Source organism: Aquarana catesbeiana, linkage group LG10 (genome assembly GCF_042186555.1).
Source record: "Aquarana catesbeiana isolate 2022-GZ linkage group LG10, ASM4218655v1, whole genome shotgun sequence".
NCBI lineage: Eukaryota > Metazoa > Chordata > Amphibia > Anura > Ranidae > Aquarana > Aquarana catesbeiana.
The window spans coordinates 262,413,860-262,427,901 of NC_133333.1; the positions used below are offsets into that span (position 1 = coordinate 262,413,860).

Here is a 14,042-nt window from a genome sequence, read left to right on the forward strand (position 1 = left end):
ACAATTCCCCTTCTGTACTTCTGTTACACCAGCAAGGAAATAAAATCACCAATTTGTCTTTAATAAAGAAGCCCCAATCTGTCACTTTTCAGGCCTTCAGGCGTCTCCTGTGGATGGGGGGTGTGCAGTGAATGTCTCCTGATAGGTTGTTCAGCACTGGAAGTAGATTGCTTTAGCTGTGGTTATTGGGTGGAGTCTTGGGGCCCCGGCTCCCCCTGAGTTGGATGTGTTGGCTCTTTATGATCTGCCCGTTTTATGGGTTCCGCATTGTTGATGCCGGAAATGGCTTTTCCATAGATTGGAGAACACGCGGCGGGCAGTTTGCCGTCTGTTAAGTGAAGAGGCTCCGGCGTCTTGGAATTGGCACACGGCGGCGGGTTACGTAGAGTTCAGCCGACTCACATTTATCTGCTCTGTCTCCCCGATGGCGGATTCTCGCCTGTCATTACTTTGTTTTCCCGTCTTTTTGTTATTTGAACTTGGATGGTAATCAGTAATAAAATGTGTATAAAGAGCCGTGAGTCATTTTCTGGGACCCCGCCGCCCTCGCCTGGACCCCGCTACCTCCCCAATGGACCCCGCCGCCCGCATGGACCCCACCACCTCCCCTGGAGCCTGCCGCCCCGCCACCTCCTATGGATCCCGCCGCCTTCCCTGGACCCCGCCCACCTCCCCTGGACCCCGCCGCCCTCGCCTGGACCCCGCTACCTCCCCAATGGACCCCGCCACCTCCCATGGACCCCGCCGCCTCGCCTGGACCCCGCCGCCCCGCATGGACCCCACCACCTCCCCTGGAGCCTGCCGCCCCGCCACCTCCTATAGATCCCGCCGCCTCGCCTGGAGCCCGCTGGCCTGCCACCTAGCCTGGACCCCGCCACCTAACCTGGACCCCGCCACCCCGCCTGGACCCCACCACCTCCCCTGGACCCCGCCGCCCTGCCTGGACCCATCCACCTCCCCTGGACCCCGCCACCTCGCCTGGAGCCCGCCACCTCGCCTGGAGCCCGCCGCCCCGCCACCTCCCCTGGACCTCGCCTGGAGCCCTCCACCTCCCATGGACCCCGCCATCTCCCATGGACCCCGCCGCCTCATCTGGACCTCGCCTGGAGCCCCCTCCCTCACCTGGACCCCGCCACCTCGCCTGGAGCCCGCCACCCCGCCGCCTCGTCTGGACCCCGCTCCCTCACCTGGACCCCGCCACCCTGCCTGGACCCCGCCGCCCCGCCTGGACCCACCACCTCCCCATGACCCCTGGAGCCCGCCGCACCGCCACCTCCCATGGACCCCGCCGCCCCGCCTGGACTCCGTCGCCCCGCCTGAACCCTACTGCCTCCCCTGGACCCCGCCACCTCGCCTGGACCCCACCACCTCCCCTGGCCCCGCCATCTTGCCTGGAGCCCGCTGCCCCGCCACCTCTCATGGACCCCGCCACCTCGCCTGGAGCCCGCCGCCTCGTCTGGACCTCGCCTGGAGCCCGCCGCCTCCCATGGACTCCGCCCCCAGGAGAGAAGATGACACTATATACATACAGGTAGGGTGGATCATGTGACTCATTGTCCTCTCTCACTCATGTGAGAGCACTGGTGCTTGGTGATTGGCTCATTGCTGTCACATAAGGGTGATCCCCAACCCTGTGTAAGCTCAAAATCATCCTAGCCAGAGCTTACACAGACTTCCTTTCCCCCGACATGTGAACAGAGCCACAGGGATTGAAGGAAAGGTTCATGTAGGTGTTGCTGGGAGATGGGGGGGGGGGGGCAATAAAGAGACCCCCCCCCAGCTGCACCTGACCCCTCCCCACCCCAGAGCTGCACCTGACCCCTCCCCACCCCAGAGCTGCACCTGACCCCTCCCCACCCCAGAGCTGCACCTGACCTCCCCCCCCAGAGCTGCACCTGACCCCTCCCCCCCCCCCAGAGCTGCACATGACCTCCCCACCCCAGAGCTGCACCGGACCCCTCCCCCACCCCAGAGCTGCACCTGACCTCCCCACCCCAGAGCTGCACCTGACCTCCCCACCCCAGAGCTGCACCTGACCCCTCCCCACCCCAGAGCTGCACCGGACCCCTCCCCACCCCAGAGCTGCACCGGACCCCTCCCCACCCCAGAGCTGCACCGGACCCCTCCCCACCCCAGAGCTGCACCGGACCCCTCCCCCACCCCAGAGCTGCACCTGACCTCCCCACCCCAGAGCTGCACCTGACCTCCCCACCCCAGAGCTGCACCTGACCCCTCCCCACCCCAGAGCTGCACCGGACCCCTCCCCACCCCAGAGCTGCACCGGACCCCTCCCCACCCCAGAGCTGCACCGGACCCCTCCCCACCCCAGAGCTGCACCGGACCCCTCCCCCACCCCAGAGCTGCACCTGACCTCCCCACCCCAGAGCTGCACCTGACCTCCCCACCCCAGAGCTGCACCGGACCCCTCCCCACCCCAGAGCTGCACCGGACCCCTCCCCACCCCAGAGCTGTACCTGACCTTCACCTGAGCTGCATTTAATCTCATCCCTAAGTTGCCCCTGACCCCCCCTACCCCAAGCTGCACCAACCTGCTCTCAGCTGCTTTTCCCGTTGACTTTTATGGGGAGAGGCAGCTTTGAGGTGACCCTGCCCCCCACACCTGATACCTGCAGCCTGTGTACAGATATCATATATAATCAGATTGGGGTGAGCCCCATCATGTCTGCACCGCGCTCACCACCCAGGCCGCCATGTTACTTCTCACCAGCGGGGTGATTTGTTGCACAACCCCATCTCACCGCCAGGACATAATGTGCGCATTTCCTGCTGTAAAGTTCAATGTGGGGAGAAGAACGAGCGTAAAGTGTGACTAAGACGATTGTGAGATGATGGATCTTTCATGTCTTCCATGCCGAGCAAATCCACATCTGTTCCCATATCTCTCCCTTCAAAGAGACGGATCCAATGTCCTCATTCGTTCTGCTGGAAGTGACAGAACAATCCTGTGTCTGGGACGAACGAGGAGCCGCCCATATCGTCTGCAGTGATACTTCATGGAGGAACCCCGCCGATATAATACCCATCTCTTCATAGGAAGGAGATCAGATTTACTGGTTTATACTTCTATTTACATTTCTTCACTTCCTGGTTTCTGGCCTAGGCCACAATGTCATAAATCCCAGGAGTCTTCATGGGAGGAGGGGCTTTCTCAGCTAAGCCACACCCTCCTGCCTCCCGGAGCTACGGGGGGCGGATGGATTCCAGGAAGTAAAATGCTACATGAACCATCTGCCCTTGGGATTGGGTTTTATCCAAAGTTAAAGTGACTGTAAAGTCAGAATGTGCATTCTATGCATGAAGATAAAAAACCTGTGTGCCCCTCCCCCCAATACTTACCTGAGCCCCATCTCTATCCAGCGATGTTGTAGGAGTGTCTCGGCTGCCCGATGCTCCCCTCCTCATTGGCTGAGACAGCAGCGCGGCGGCATTGGCTCCCACTGCTGTTAAAGTCAAGCAGCCAGTGAGGAGAGAAAGGAGGCGGAGCCGGGCCATGTCTCCGTGTCTGAATGGACACATGAAGCTGTGACTCAGCTCAGGTGCCCCCATAGCAAGCTGCATGGGCATCGTCCATCGCCGAGGACCCTCCATCGTCCATCGCCGAGGACCCTCCATCGTCCATCGCCGAGGACCCTCCATCGTCCATCGCCGAGGACCCTCCATCGTCCATCGCAGAGGACCCTCCATCGTCCATCGCCGAGGACCCTCCATCGTCCATCGCCGAGGACCCTCCATCGTCCATCGCCGAGGACCCTCCATCGTCCATCGCTGAGGACCCTCCATCGTCCATCGCTGAGGATCTTCCATCGCCGAGGACCTTCCATCGCCGAGGACCCTCCATCGCCGAGGACCCTCCATCGTCCATCGCCGAGGACCTTCCATTGCCGAAGACCTTCCATCGCCGAAGACCTTCCATCTTCCATCGCCGAAGACCTTCCATCACTGAGGACCTCCACTATCACCGCTTACAATTTTGTTTGGGCGATTTGTACGTGATTCTGTGTGTCACACATAAGGCTTTCTATTCACTTCAGTGGGCTGCCCTATGTGTGTGTGTTGCCCAAAAGAAGCTCCTTCTTTTTTTGGGGTGACAAGCTTCACACAATTTTTCTTAGACAATTTCTGCAAATGCTGAGCAATAATTGCAGCAAAATCGCATTGTGTTTGGGGCACCATATAGAATGAATGGCACCCAAACGTGTGTTTTGCAGCGATTGTTGTGTGATTTGGAATTATGGGTTCCATAGTGTGAATGGGGCCTCAATGACTCGATAATCTCCAGCACATCGATCGTATTCTGTGTGTAGTAGAAGCTCTCAGCGTCTAATAAACTGAATCTGAACCTGGGAGACGATACGATCCTCGCTGCCTTTGCAGAGGACGCTCCGGCAGGCCGGATTTGGCGCTCGGCGGGTTAACATATTTTCCTCTTCTGAAAGTTATCAGTGAAGGGTATTAGTTGTGTTTAATAAAGCGCAGTTGCCCTCTCCATGAACCCGCCGTGACTCTCCAGCTGGGGTCATTCCAAGTTCAGGCTTTGGACTTTTGACTGCCTTCTGTGTGTGAAAACAGCGCGCCGCTCCTGCGGGGATCACTGCTCCCGCCTGTAACACTAAACTATTGCCAGCGGGCACCTGCTGGGACAGCTTCACAGGGGGTCCTGGGGGGGGACTCATCAGGCTTCTGCAGAGATAAAAGCAGCAGGGGGTTCCCTCCAGGATAACCAGCTAATCAGGCAACCGCACAGACAGCCAATCGGAGGGCTTTGCAGATTACCCAACTGACACGCAATGCCTGGCTGCCTCCCTAAGCCCACCTAACAATAGGATGTGGGGTCATTAATGGTCCTTTACTGGTAATTACTGGAGATAGTCAATCAGTCTCCAGATAACGACATTGTTCCTTCCCTCAGAATAGGCTTTCCAAAATTCTGCCTATTATATTTTTGAATTTTCTTTTTCAAAGCCAACCCGGTCGCAAGCCTCGCGCCCCGACCCGCCCACAAACATCGCACCCCCCAAACTGGCCACAAGCTTCGCGCCCCGACCCGCCCACAAACATCGCACCCCCCAACCTGGCCACAAGCCTCGCTCCCCCCAACCTGGCCACAAGCCTCGCACCCCGACCCACCCACAAACATCACACCCCCAAACCTGGCCACAAGCCTCGACACCCCCAAACCTGGCCACAAGCCTCGCACCCCCCAACCTGGCAACAAGCCTCACACCCCCCAACCTGGCCACAAGCCTCGCACCCCAACCCGCCCGCAAACATCACACCCCCCAACCTGGCCACAAGCATCGCACCCCAACCCGCCCGCAAACATCACACCCCCCAACCTGGCCACAAGCCTCGCACCCCGACCCGCCCACAAACATCACACCCCCCAACCTGGCCACAAGCCTCGCACCCCAACCCGCCCGCAAACATCACACCCCCCAACCTGGCCACAAGCCTCGCACCCCGACCCGCCCACAAACATCACACCCCCCAACCTGGCCACAAGCCTCGCACCCCCCAACCTGGCCACAAGCCTCGCACCCCGCAACCTGGCCACAAGCCTCGCACCCCAACCCGCCCGCAAACATCACACCCCCCAACCTGGCCACAAGCCACGCACCCCAACCCGCCCGCAAACATCACACCCCCCAACCTGGCCACAAGCCTCGCACCCCGACCCACCCGCAAACATCACACCCCCCAAACCTGGCCACAAGCCTCGCACTCCAACCCGCCCGCAAACATCACACCCCCCAAAATGGCCACAAGCCTCGCACCCCAACCCGCCCGCAAACATCACACCCCCAAACCTGGCCACAAGCCTCGCACTCCAACCCGCCCGCAAACATCACACCCCCCAAAATGGCCACAAGCCTCGCACCCCAACCCGCCCGCAAACATCACACCCCCAAACCTGGCCACAAGCCTCGCACCCCGACCCGCCCGCAAACATCACACCCCCCAACCTGGCCACAAGCCTCGCACCCCGACCCGCCCGCAAACATCACACCCCCCAACCTGGCCACAAGCCTCGCAACCCGACCTGCCCGCAAACATCACACCCCCCAACCTGGCCACAAGCCTCGCACCCCAACCCGCCCGCAAACATCACACCTCCCAACCTGGCCACAAGCCTCGCACCCCGACCTGCCCGCAAACATCATACCCCCCAACCTGGCCACAAGCCTCGCACCCCGACGTGCTGTCTCAAACTTCGCATCCCAACCCGGCCACAAGCCTCACACCCCGTCCTGCTGCTGCAAACTTTGCACCTCGACCCGCCTACAAACCTCCCACCATGTCCTGCCCACAAAGCTCGCACCCCGACCCAACCACAAGCCTCACACCACGACCCGCCCACAAACCTTGCACCCCGACCCAGCCGCAAACCTCTCACCACTACCTGCCCACAAACCTCACACCCTGACCCACCCACAAACCTTACATCATGACCCAGCCGCAAACTTCAAACCACGACCCGCCCATAAACCTTGCACCCCTACCTGCCTCCGCAAACCTCGCACCTCAACCCACCCACAACCCTCACACCCAGACCTGCCGCTGCAAACTTCACCCCGACCCGCCCACAAACCTCGCACCCCGACCCGCCCACAAACCTCGCACCCCGACCCAGCTGCAAACCTCGCACCACTACCTGCCCACAAACCTCACACCCTGACCCAGCCACAAGCCTCACACCCCGACCTGCCACAAACCTTGCCCCACTACCCACCCACAAACCTAACATCATGACCCAGCCACAAACTTCACACCACGACCCGCCCACAAACCTTGCAGCTCAACCCGACCACAACCCTCCCACCCCGACCCACCACAAGCCTCACACCCCAACCTGCCGCAAACCTCGCACCTCAACCCGCCCACAAACCTCCCACCCCGACCCGGCCACAAACCTCACACCCCGACCTGCCGCAAATCTTGCCCCACTACCCACCCACAAACCTCACATCATGACCCAGCTGCAAACTTCACACCACAACCCGCCCACAAACCTCCCACCCTGACCCGGCCACAAGCCTGATACCACGACCTGCCCACAAACTTTGCACCCCGACCCGGCCAAAACCCTCTCACCCCGACCTGCCGCCGCAAACTTCTCACCCCGACCCAGCCGCAAACCTCGCACCTTGACACAGCCGCAAACTTTACACCACGACCCGCCTACAAACCTCCCACCCCAACCCAGCAGCAATCTCTGCACTGCGACCCGCTGCCACAAACCTCGCACCACAACCCGCCACCAGATGTGTGCTACGTACAGAGTGCAGGGTTCAGGAGTGCACTACGTACAGAGTGCAGGGTTCAGGAGTGCGCTACGTACAGGGTGCAGGGTTCAGGAGTGCGCTACGTATAGAGTGCAGGGTTCAGGAGTGCGCTACGTATAGAGTGCAGGGTTCAGATGTGTGCTACGTATAGAGTGCAGGGTTCAGATGTGTGCTACGTACAGAGTGCAGGGTTCAGGAGTGCGCTACGTACAGAGTGCAGGTTTCAAGAGTGCACTACGTACAGAGTGCAGGTTTCATTAGTGTACAGAGTGCAGGGTTCAGGAGTGCGTTACATACAAAGTGCAGGTTTCAGGGGTATGCTGTGTACAAAGTGCAGGATTCAGAAGTGCGTTACGTACAGAGTGCAGGGTTCAGGAGTGCGCTACGTACAGAGTGGAGGTTTCATAGGTGTTCTGTGTACAAAGTGCAGAGTTCAGGAGTGCGTTACGTACAGAGTGCAGGTTTCATAGGTGTGCTGTGTACAAAGTGCAGAGTTTAGCAGTGCGCTACATACAGAGTGCAAGGTTCAGGAGTGCATTATGCATAGAGTGCAGGGTTCAGGAGTGCTTTACATACAGAGTGCAGGTTTCAGGGGTGTGCTGTGTACAAAGTGCAGAGTTCAGGAGTGCATTATGTGCAGGGTTCAGGAGTCCCCCTTTGAGGTCCCCGTGTCCCCTGTGTCCTCCTCCGGGTCCCGCTTTGTCCTCCCTGGCTAGCCAGCTGCCCCTTGTCCTGGATCTGTCAGGGTGGAGGAAGGAGCCCATAAATCTGTCATTTACCGGCTCCTTCCTTTTCAGAATTACGAGTCACTGATCACTGACTGTCCAATCATAACTGAGCATCGTAATCTGTGTTTACTCTGCTTCAGTTTATGAATGAAGAAGAACCTCTGTCTCCTGTCCATCTTCATGCAGCTGAGGGTACAAAGAAAGTGTCCTCAGTCCCTTTCCCTGTCTCAAAAGGAAGATGTCAGGGCTTTTTTTAGATGTTTAGACCCCTTATATCTCACCAAAACCCACCAACAGGGCTGATAAGAAAATAATAATTATAAAAATAAAAAAATGTAATATATATTTAAACGTTAAATTGTAAAAAAATAAATAAACACAAAAAAAAACAGACACCGTCCACTTCCCCCCCCCCATTGTTAAAAAAAAATATATATATATAATTGTAAAAAAAAATTGTAAAAAGAAATAAAATAAAAATCTAATGACGCTGCTGCATATTTGTGCCACTGTCGCATGACATTAAAAAAAAAAAGTATCGGTACTTGTATAAATAAAGTGGTCTGGGTACAACCCTAGTATACACAATAAGAAAATCGATGCTTCACAGCAAATTGGAACCGATGAACGAAAATTTTCGTACAACAAAGGCTTTTTTTTGTTCTTTCTGATCATGCGCAGTCTTTCTGTTCTGATTTTTCTTGTACAAAAACTGTACACATTAAATGTAAATTCTTTGTTCTGTTCCCATACGAGAAAAATTTAGGAGTTTGTCCCTTCAGGAATTTTCGTACAAAAAATTTGGAATCGGCCGTGGAAAGTTGTGTATACACTATACGAAAATTGTACGAAAGTTCCTTGGACAAGGATGTCCGCCCGGTTTTCTTCTAATGTCTACGAAGGTTATAGGTAGATTGTTCTGAGCAGTGTTTTGGCACAATTCACCTTTCTAGATGTTCCCTAGAATAGTAAATCCTCCCTTTACCCGTCCGGTGAATTTCCTATGGGGACGAGGATACCGAATCCCCCAGATTTAGTTCTGGTCACCACCCTGGAACTATTTCTTTCTCATCCATTCCTCTCCTCTAATCCAGCGCTTGGATTTCTTTGGGAAGGTGAACTTTTCACCCAGACAATATGGATTTTTCAAACTCGGAGTTTACAAAGAAAACGTAATCCTTATCTGGCCATGAAATGGGATTTGGTGTAGGGAGCAGATGTTCGGCTTTCCCTCAGCTTAGGAGAGTGAAGGAGAAGTGCTGAAAGATCCTGCAGGGTCCCGGCCTCCACCGGCCTCCACCGGCCTCCTCGTCACACCTGTGTACACACTTCCTTCAGGAGAGGACCCTCCACCTCCATGACCCTTCCTAATCCTTTTACCGCCAATTATTAGTTTGAGTTAAATAAAATCATATTATAGGCTAATTGTTTGTTTGCACCTTTGCTGGAGTGGCCAAGGTCACCGAGAGGTCTCCTCGCATGTTTGGAAGTCTCCGAATATTTTCCTTCTACAGAAGTTAGAATTACACCCATAGGAGGCCAATCTCTCCCACCGCCATGTACAATGGGAATCTTCCTGGAATACCAGGCTCCGGGATCTGAAACCTTCATATTTCACAGATTTATAGATATTCATAAAGTCCACCGAACATACAACCAAGACTTATTGTCAGCTTTGACTAGAGAAGGGAAGGGTTAGACCCCCGGGCAGTTTATATTTTGTAGCCTGCGCACCATTGGGGAAATTTCCCTTCACTTCCTCTCCCAGGGGCACCACAGGAAGTCAGAGGAAATCTCTCCAGAATGAGGTTTGTGTCAACCGAGTCGGGGACTGGTTGTATCTTCTATCAATGCTCTGGTGAGGACAAGTCGGGGACTGGTTGTATCAATCGATGCTCTGGTGAGTACGAGTCGGGGACTGGTTGTATCCTCGATCGATGCTCTGGTGAGGACGAGTCAGGGACTGGTTGTATCTTCTATCAATGCTCTGGTGAGGACAAGTCGGGGACTGGTTGTATCAATCGATGCTCTGGTGAGGACGAGTCGGGGACTGGTTGTATCAATCGATGCTCTGGTGAGGACGAGTCAGGGACTGGTTGTATCAATCGATGCTCTGAGCTGTAGATGGTCTGTTCTGGCCCTTCTATTCCTCAGCTGGTTGTCGTTTTTCCTTCTTGTATATCTCTTGTGAGTCGATCGTTTCTCTTACGTCTTCCACAATCTTTTTACAATATGATAACCGCTCTTCTAAATGGCATTCCTCGGAGTTTGCAGAGAGGTGAAGTGGGGGTCGTCCTGTGTAAGTGATATCTTCTGCTGACATTGTAGAACATCGATCATCTCCTTCCCTGATTACTGTATGCCGGGCTCCTCCATTATACAATCAGTCCGTCCAGGAATGAAACGGCATTATTTATTCGATGTGCTGTGTATGGATTGTGTCAGATGTGGGAATAATGTTGACGCAAACCAGATTTTCCGTTACACCTTCTGGTTTATATGGAAGTCCTCTGCTGGGGATTAATGGAGGAATGTTAAAACAGAGGCGTCCTTTATAACGACCAATCAGATCAGAGCGGCCATAAACACGATGATCTCCTCCAATCAGACCGACCGTAAACACGCTGATCTCCTCCAATCAGACTGACCGTAAACACGCAGATCTCCTCCAATCAGACCGACCGTAAACACGCAGATCTCCTCCAATCAGACCGACCGTAAACACGCAGATCTCCTCCAATCAGAACGACCGTAAACACGCTGATCTCCTCCAATCAGACCGGCCGTAAACACGCAGATCTCCTCCAATCAGACCGACCGTAAACACGCTGATCCCCTCCAATCAGACTGACCGTAAACACGCTGATCCCCTCCAATCAGACTGACCGTAAACACGCAGATCTCCTCCAATCAGACCGACCGTAAACACGCTGATCCCCTCCAATCAGACTGACCGTAAACACGCAGATCTCCTCCAATCAGACCGACCGTAAACACGCTGATCCCCTCCAATCAGACCGGCCGTAAACACGCAGATCTCCTCCAATCAGACCGACCGTAAACACGCTGATCCCCTCCAATCAGACTGACCGTAAACACGCTGATCCCCTCCAATCAGACTGACCGTAAACACGCAGATCTCCTCCAATCAGACCGACCGTAAACACGCTGATCCCCTCCAATCAGACTGACCGTAAACACGCAGATCTCCTCCAATCAGATTGACCGTAAACACGCTGATCCCCTCCAATCAGACTGACCGTAAACACGCAGATCTCCTCCAATCAGACCGACCGTAAACACGCTGATCCCCTCCAATCAGACTGACCGTAAACACGCAGATCTCCTCCAATCAGACCGACCGTAAACACGCTGATCCCCTCCAATCAGACTGACCGTAAACACGCAGATCTCCTCCAATCAGAACGACCGTAAACACGCTGATCTCCTCCAATCAGACCGGCCGTAAACACGTAGATCTCCTCCAATCAGACCGACCGTAAACACGCTGATCTCCTCCAATCAGACCGACCGTAAACACGCTGATCTCCAATCAGACCGACCGTAAACACGCTGATCTCCTCCACCACCCCATCCCCCCTATCTTTATTCAACAGCCATGGCCACCTAATGAAACTCCAGCCAGTCTTCAAGTGCCCTAGAGAATGACACCGAGAACCATACATGCATGGGGGGGGTCCAGGGAGACAACCCACCTGAAAGGTGAACATTGGAGGAATGTGGGGGGGGGACCATACATGCATGGGGGGTCCAGGGAGACAATGTACCTGAAAGGTGAAGGTTGAAGGAACGTGGGGGGGGGACCATACATGCATGGGGAGTCCAGGGAGACAATGTACCTCAAAGGTGAACGTTGGAGGAACACGGGGGGGGGGGTTGACCATACATGCATGGGGGGTCCAGGGAGACAACGCACCTGAAAGGTGAAGGTTGGAGGAACGTGGGGGGGACAGGAGAGTATAAATCCTCTTCTTCTGCAGGTTCTGCTGTGTGTCATGTTTCTAAACCTTGTATCAGCCATGTGATATGAGAGCATGCTGGACTCCTTGCCTTGGGTCTCTGGTTAGTTTTTGGGTAAAGGACATCAGAGAAAGAGGGGCCCTGGTAGGGTTTAAGTAGCCAAATGGAACAATAACGTTTCCTATACTGATAAACGTGATTTTTCATTTGGTTTATAGAAGACAAGATGAATCCTGAGTGTTTCGGAACTTCTGTACTCTGTCCTTAGCTATACCATTGTGCTCTCAAAATCCTTTGTCATGTATTAACTGAAGATACATAAGGTATATGAATGTGGTAAAAAAAAAGATATAAAACAGTTGAAAAATGTAATAAAAAATAAAATTTGATACGAAATCTTTATACCGTATATACTCCAGTATAAGTCGAGTTTTTCAGCACATTTTTTTTGTGCCCCCCTCGACTTATACTCGAGTCAAGCACTTTTCTGCAGCAAAAAATTTCATTTTCCGAACTGAATTTGGGGCCCCGTATCTCAGGGCCACTTGGTGCTAGGAACCCCAAATTTGGTGTGCAAACTCAGTGGTCCCACTACATATCCAAAGATGGAGTTCCTAGCACTAAGTGGCCCCGAGATACAGGGCCCCAAACCCGGTTCGGAAAATGTCATTCTCTGCTACAGAAAAGTGATTGACATTTTCTGAACCAATTTTTGGGGCCCCGTATCTCGGGGCCACTTGATGCTAGAAACCCCAGCTTTGGATATTTAATGGTGCTAGTTCCACTGGGTTTGCACACCAAATTTGAGGTTCTTAGCACTAAGTGGCCCCAAGATACGGGGCCCCAAATTCGGTCAACTGTGTCCATCTGCAGCAATGTCATTTCGGGACCCTTTGGGTTCAGAGACCACAAATTTTGGCTGCAGCTCAGGGGGAATCTAGGAACCCTTAACTACCGAGTTTGAAGTTCGGGGGACCTATGGCTGCAAATGGGCACAGTGAGGCTGCAAATGGGCACAGTGAGGCTGCAAATGGGCACAGTGAGGCTGCAAATGGGCACAGTGAGGCTGCAAATGGGCATTGTTGACCCTCTTTTCCACTTACAGTAGCTGTGCATTTCTCACCCTCGTCTTATACTCGGGTCACTAAGTTTTTCCCATTTTTTTGTGGTAAATTAGGGCCGGGACTTATACTCGGAATGACTTATACTCGAGTATATACGGTAGTTTCCTTTTACTTAGAGCCCCAGTACTCTGATCGCTCCCTGAATTCTAGTTTCTTTATATTGGCTGAATGTATGTGATTGGAAGGTTTCCTTTCTATTGTAGTTTGCTGGAACTCTCTCTGATGGTCTCGGAAAGACGATGGACAACAGACACCAGACAGAGCGGGAATACATTCGATATCACGCAGCCACGAGTGGAGAACATTTGGTGGCCGGGATTCATGGACTTGCTCACGGTATGTCAATGAATGAAATGTGTAAATTGTCCACAATGAATAGAAGAGTCCCACTGGGGAGTCACTACATTTATAGAAGGACATCTAAGGGGAAATTGTCTGAACTATCTGTAGACCATCCACTTATTAGTGGCCTTCAGAAGATGTGGATCTTCACGTATGTGATGTCTTTCTCTGCCCACCCCATTCCTCGCGATCTGTTCTCACTGTCCATTTTGTAGAGCCAGCCGTTGCCCCTGGTGATGGTTAACTTGATTTTTGCGTGTCTGTAATTGATTTATTCCACATTAGTTGCTTTTCCTTCAGCCTCGAGCAAATGAAAAAGGATGTAGTAAAATGTGTTGTCATTGGTGGTGGTTGGAGGGGTTCCCCTCTTAGCTTGGTTGGCATTAAATCCACAAAGTCAACCTTCAGAACCAGGCAGCTTGAAATGCGCTCTTCAACTTCAGTGGAGGTGGAATTGACCATTATAATGCATGTGCTCCTGAACGGGTTTTATCAGGACAGGTAGGTGTGTCACACATCTGGTCGAGCTGACGAGAGGGCTGCCCTTACACCTCTTGTCCAGT

The 14,042-nt window shown here is 54.0% G+C and overlaps 1 protein-coding gene across 1 annotated transcript in view; it reads left to right on the forward strand.

Moving 5' to 3' along the window:
• Nucleotides 1-14,042, forward strand: part of VPS13D (vacuolar protein sorting 13 homolog D) — a gene marked incomplete at its 5' end in the record, with an annotated part of 401,105 nt that overhangs the window by 326,472 nt on the left and 60,591 nt on the right. Inside the window, 1 exon segment of the mRNA XM_073603729.1 lies at nucleotides 13,341-13,473. Within this exon segment, the coding sequence (XP_073459830.1) occupies nucleotides 13,341-13,473 (133 nt within the window).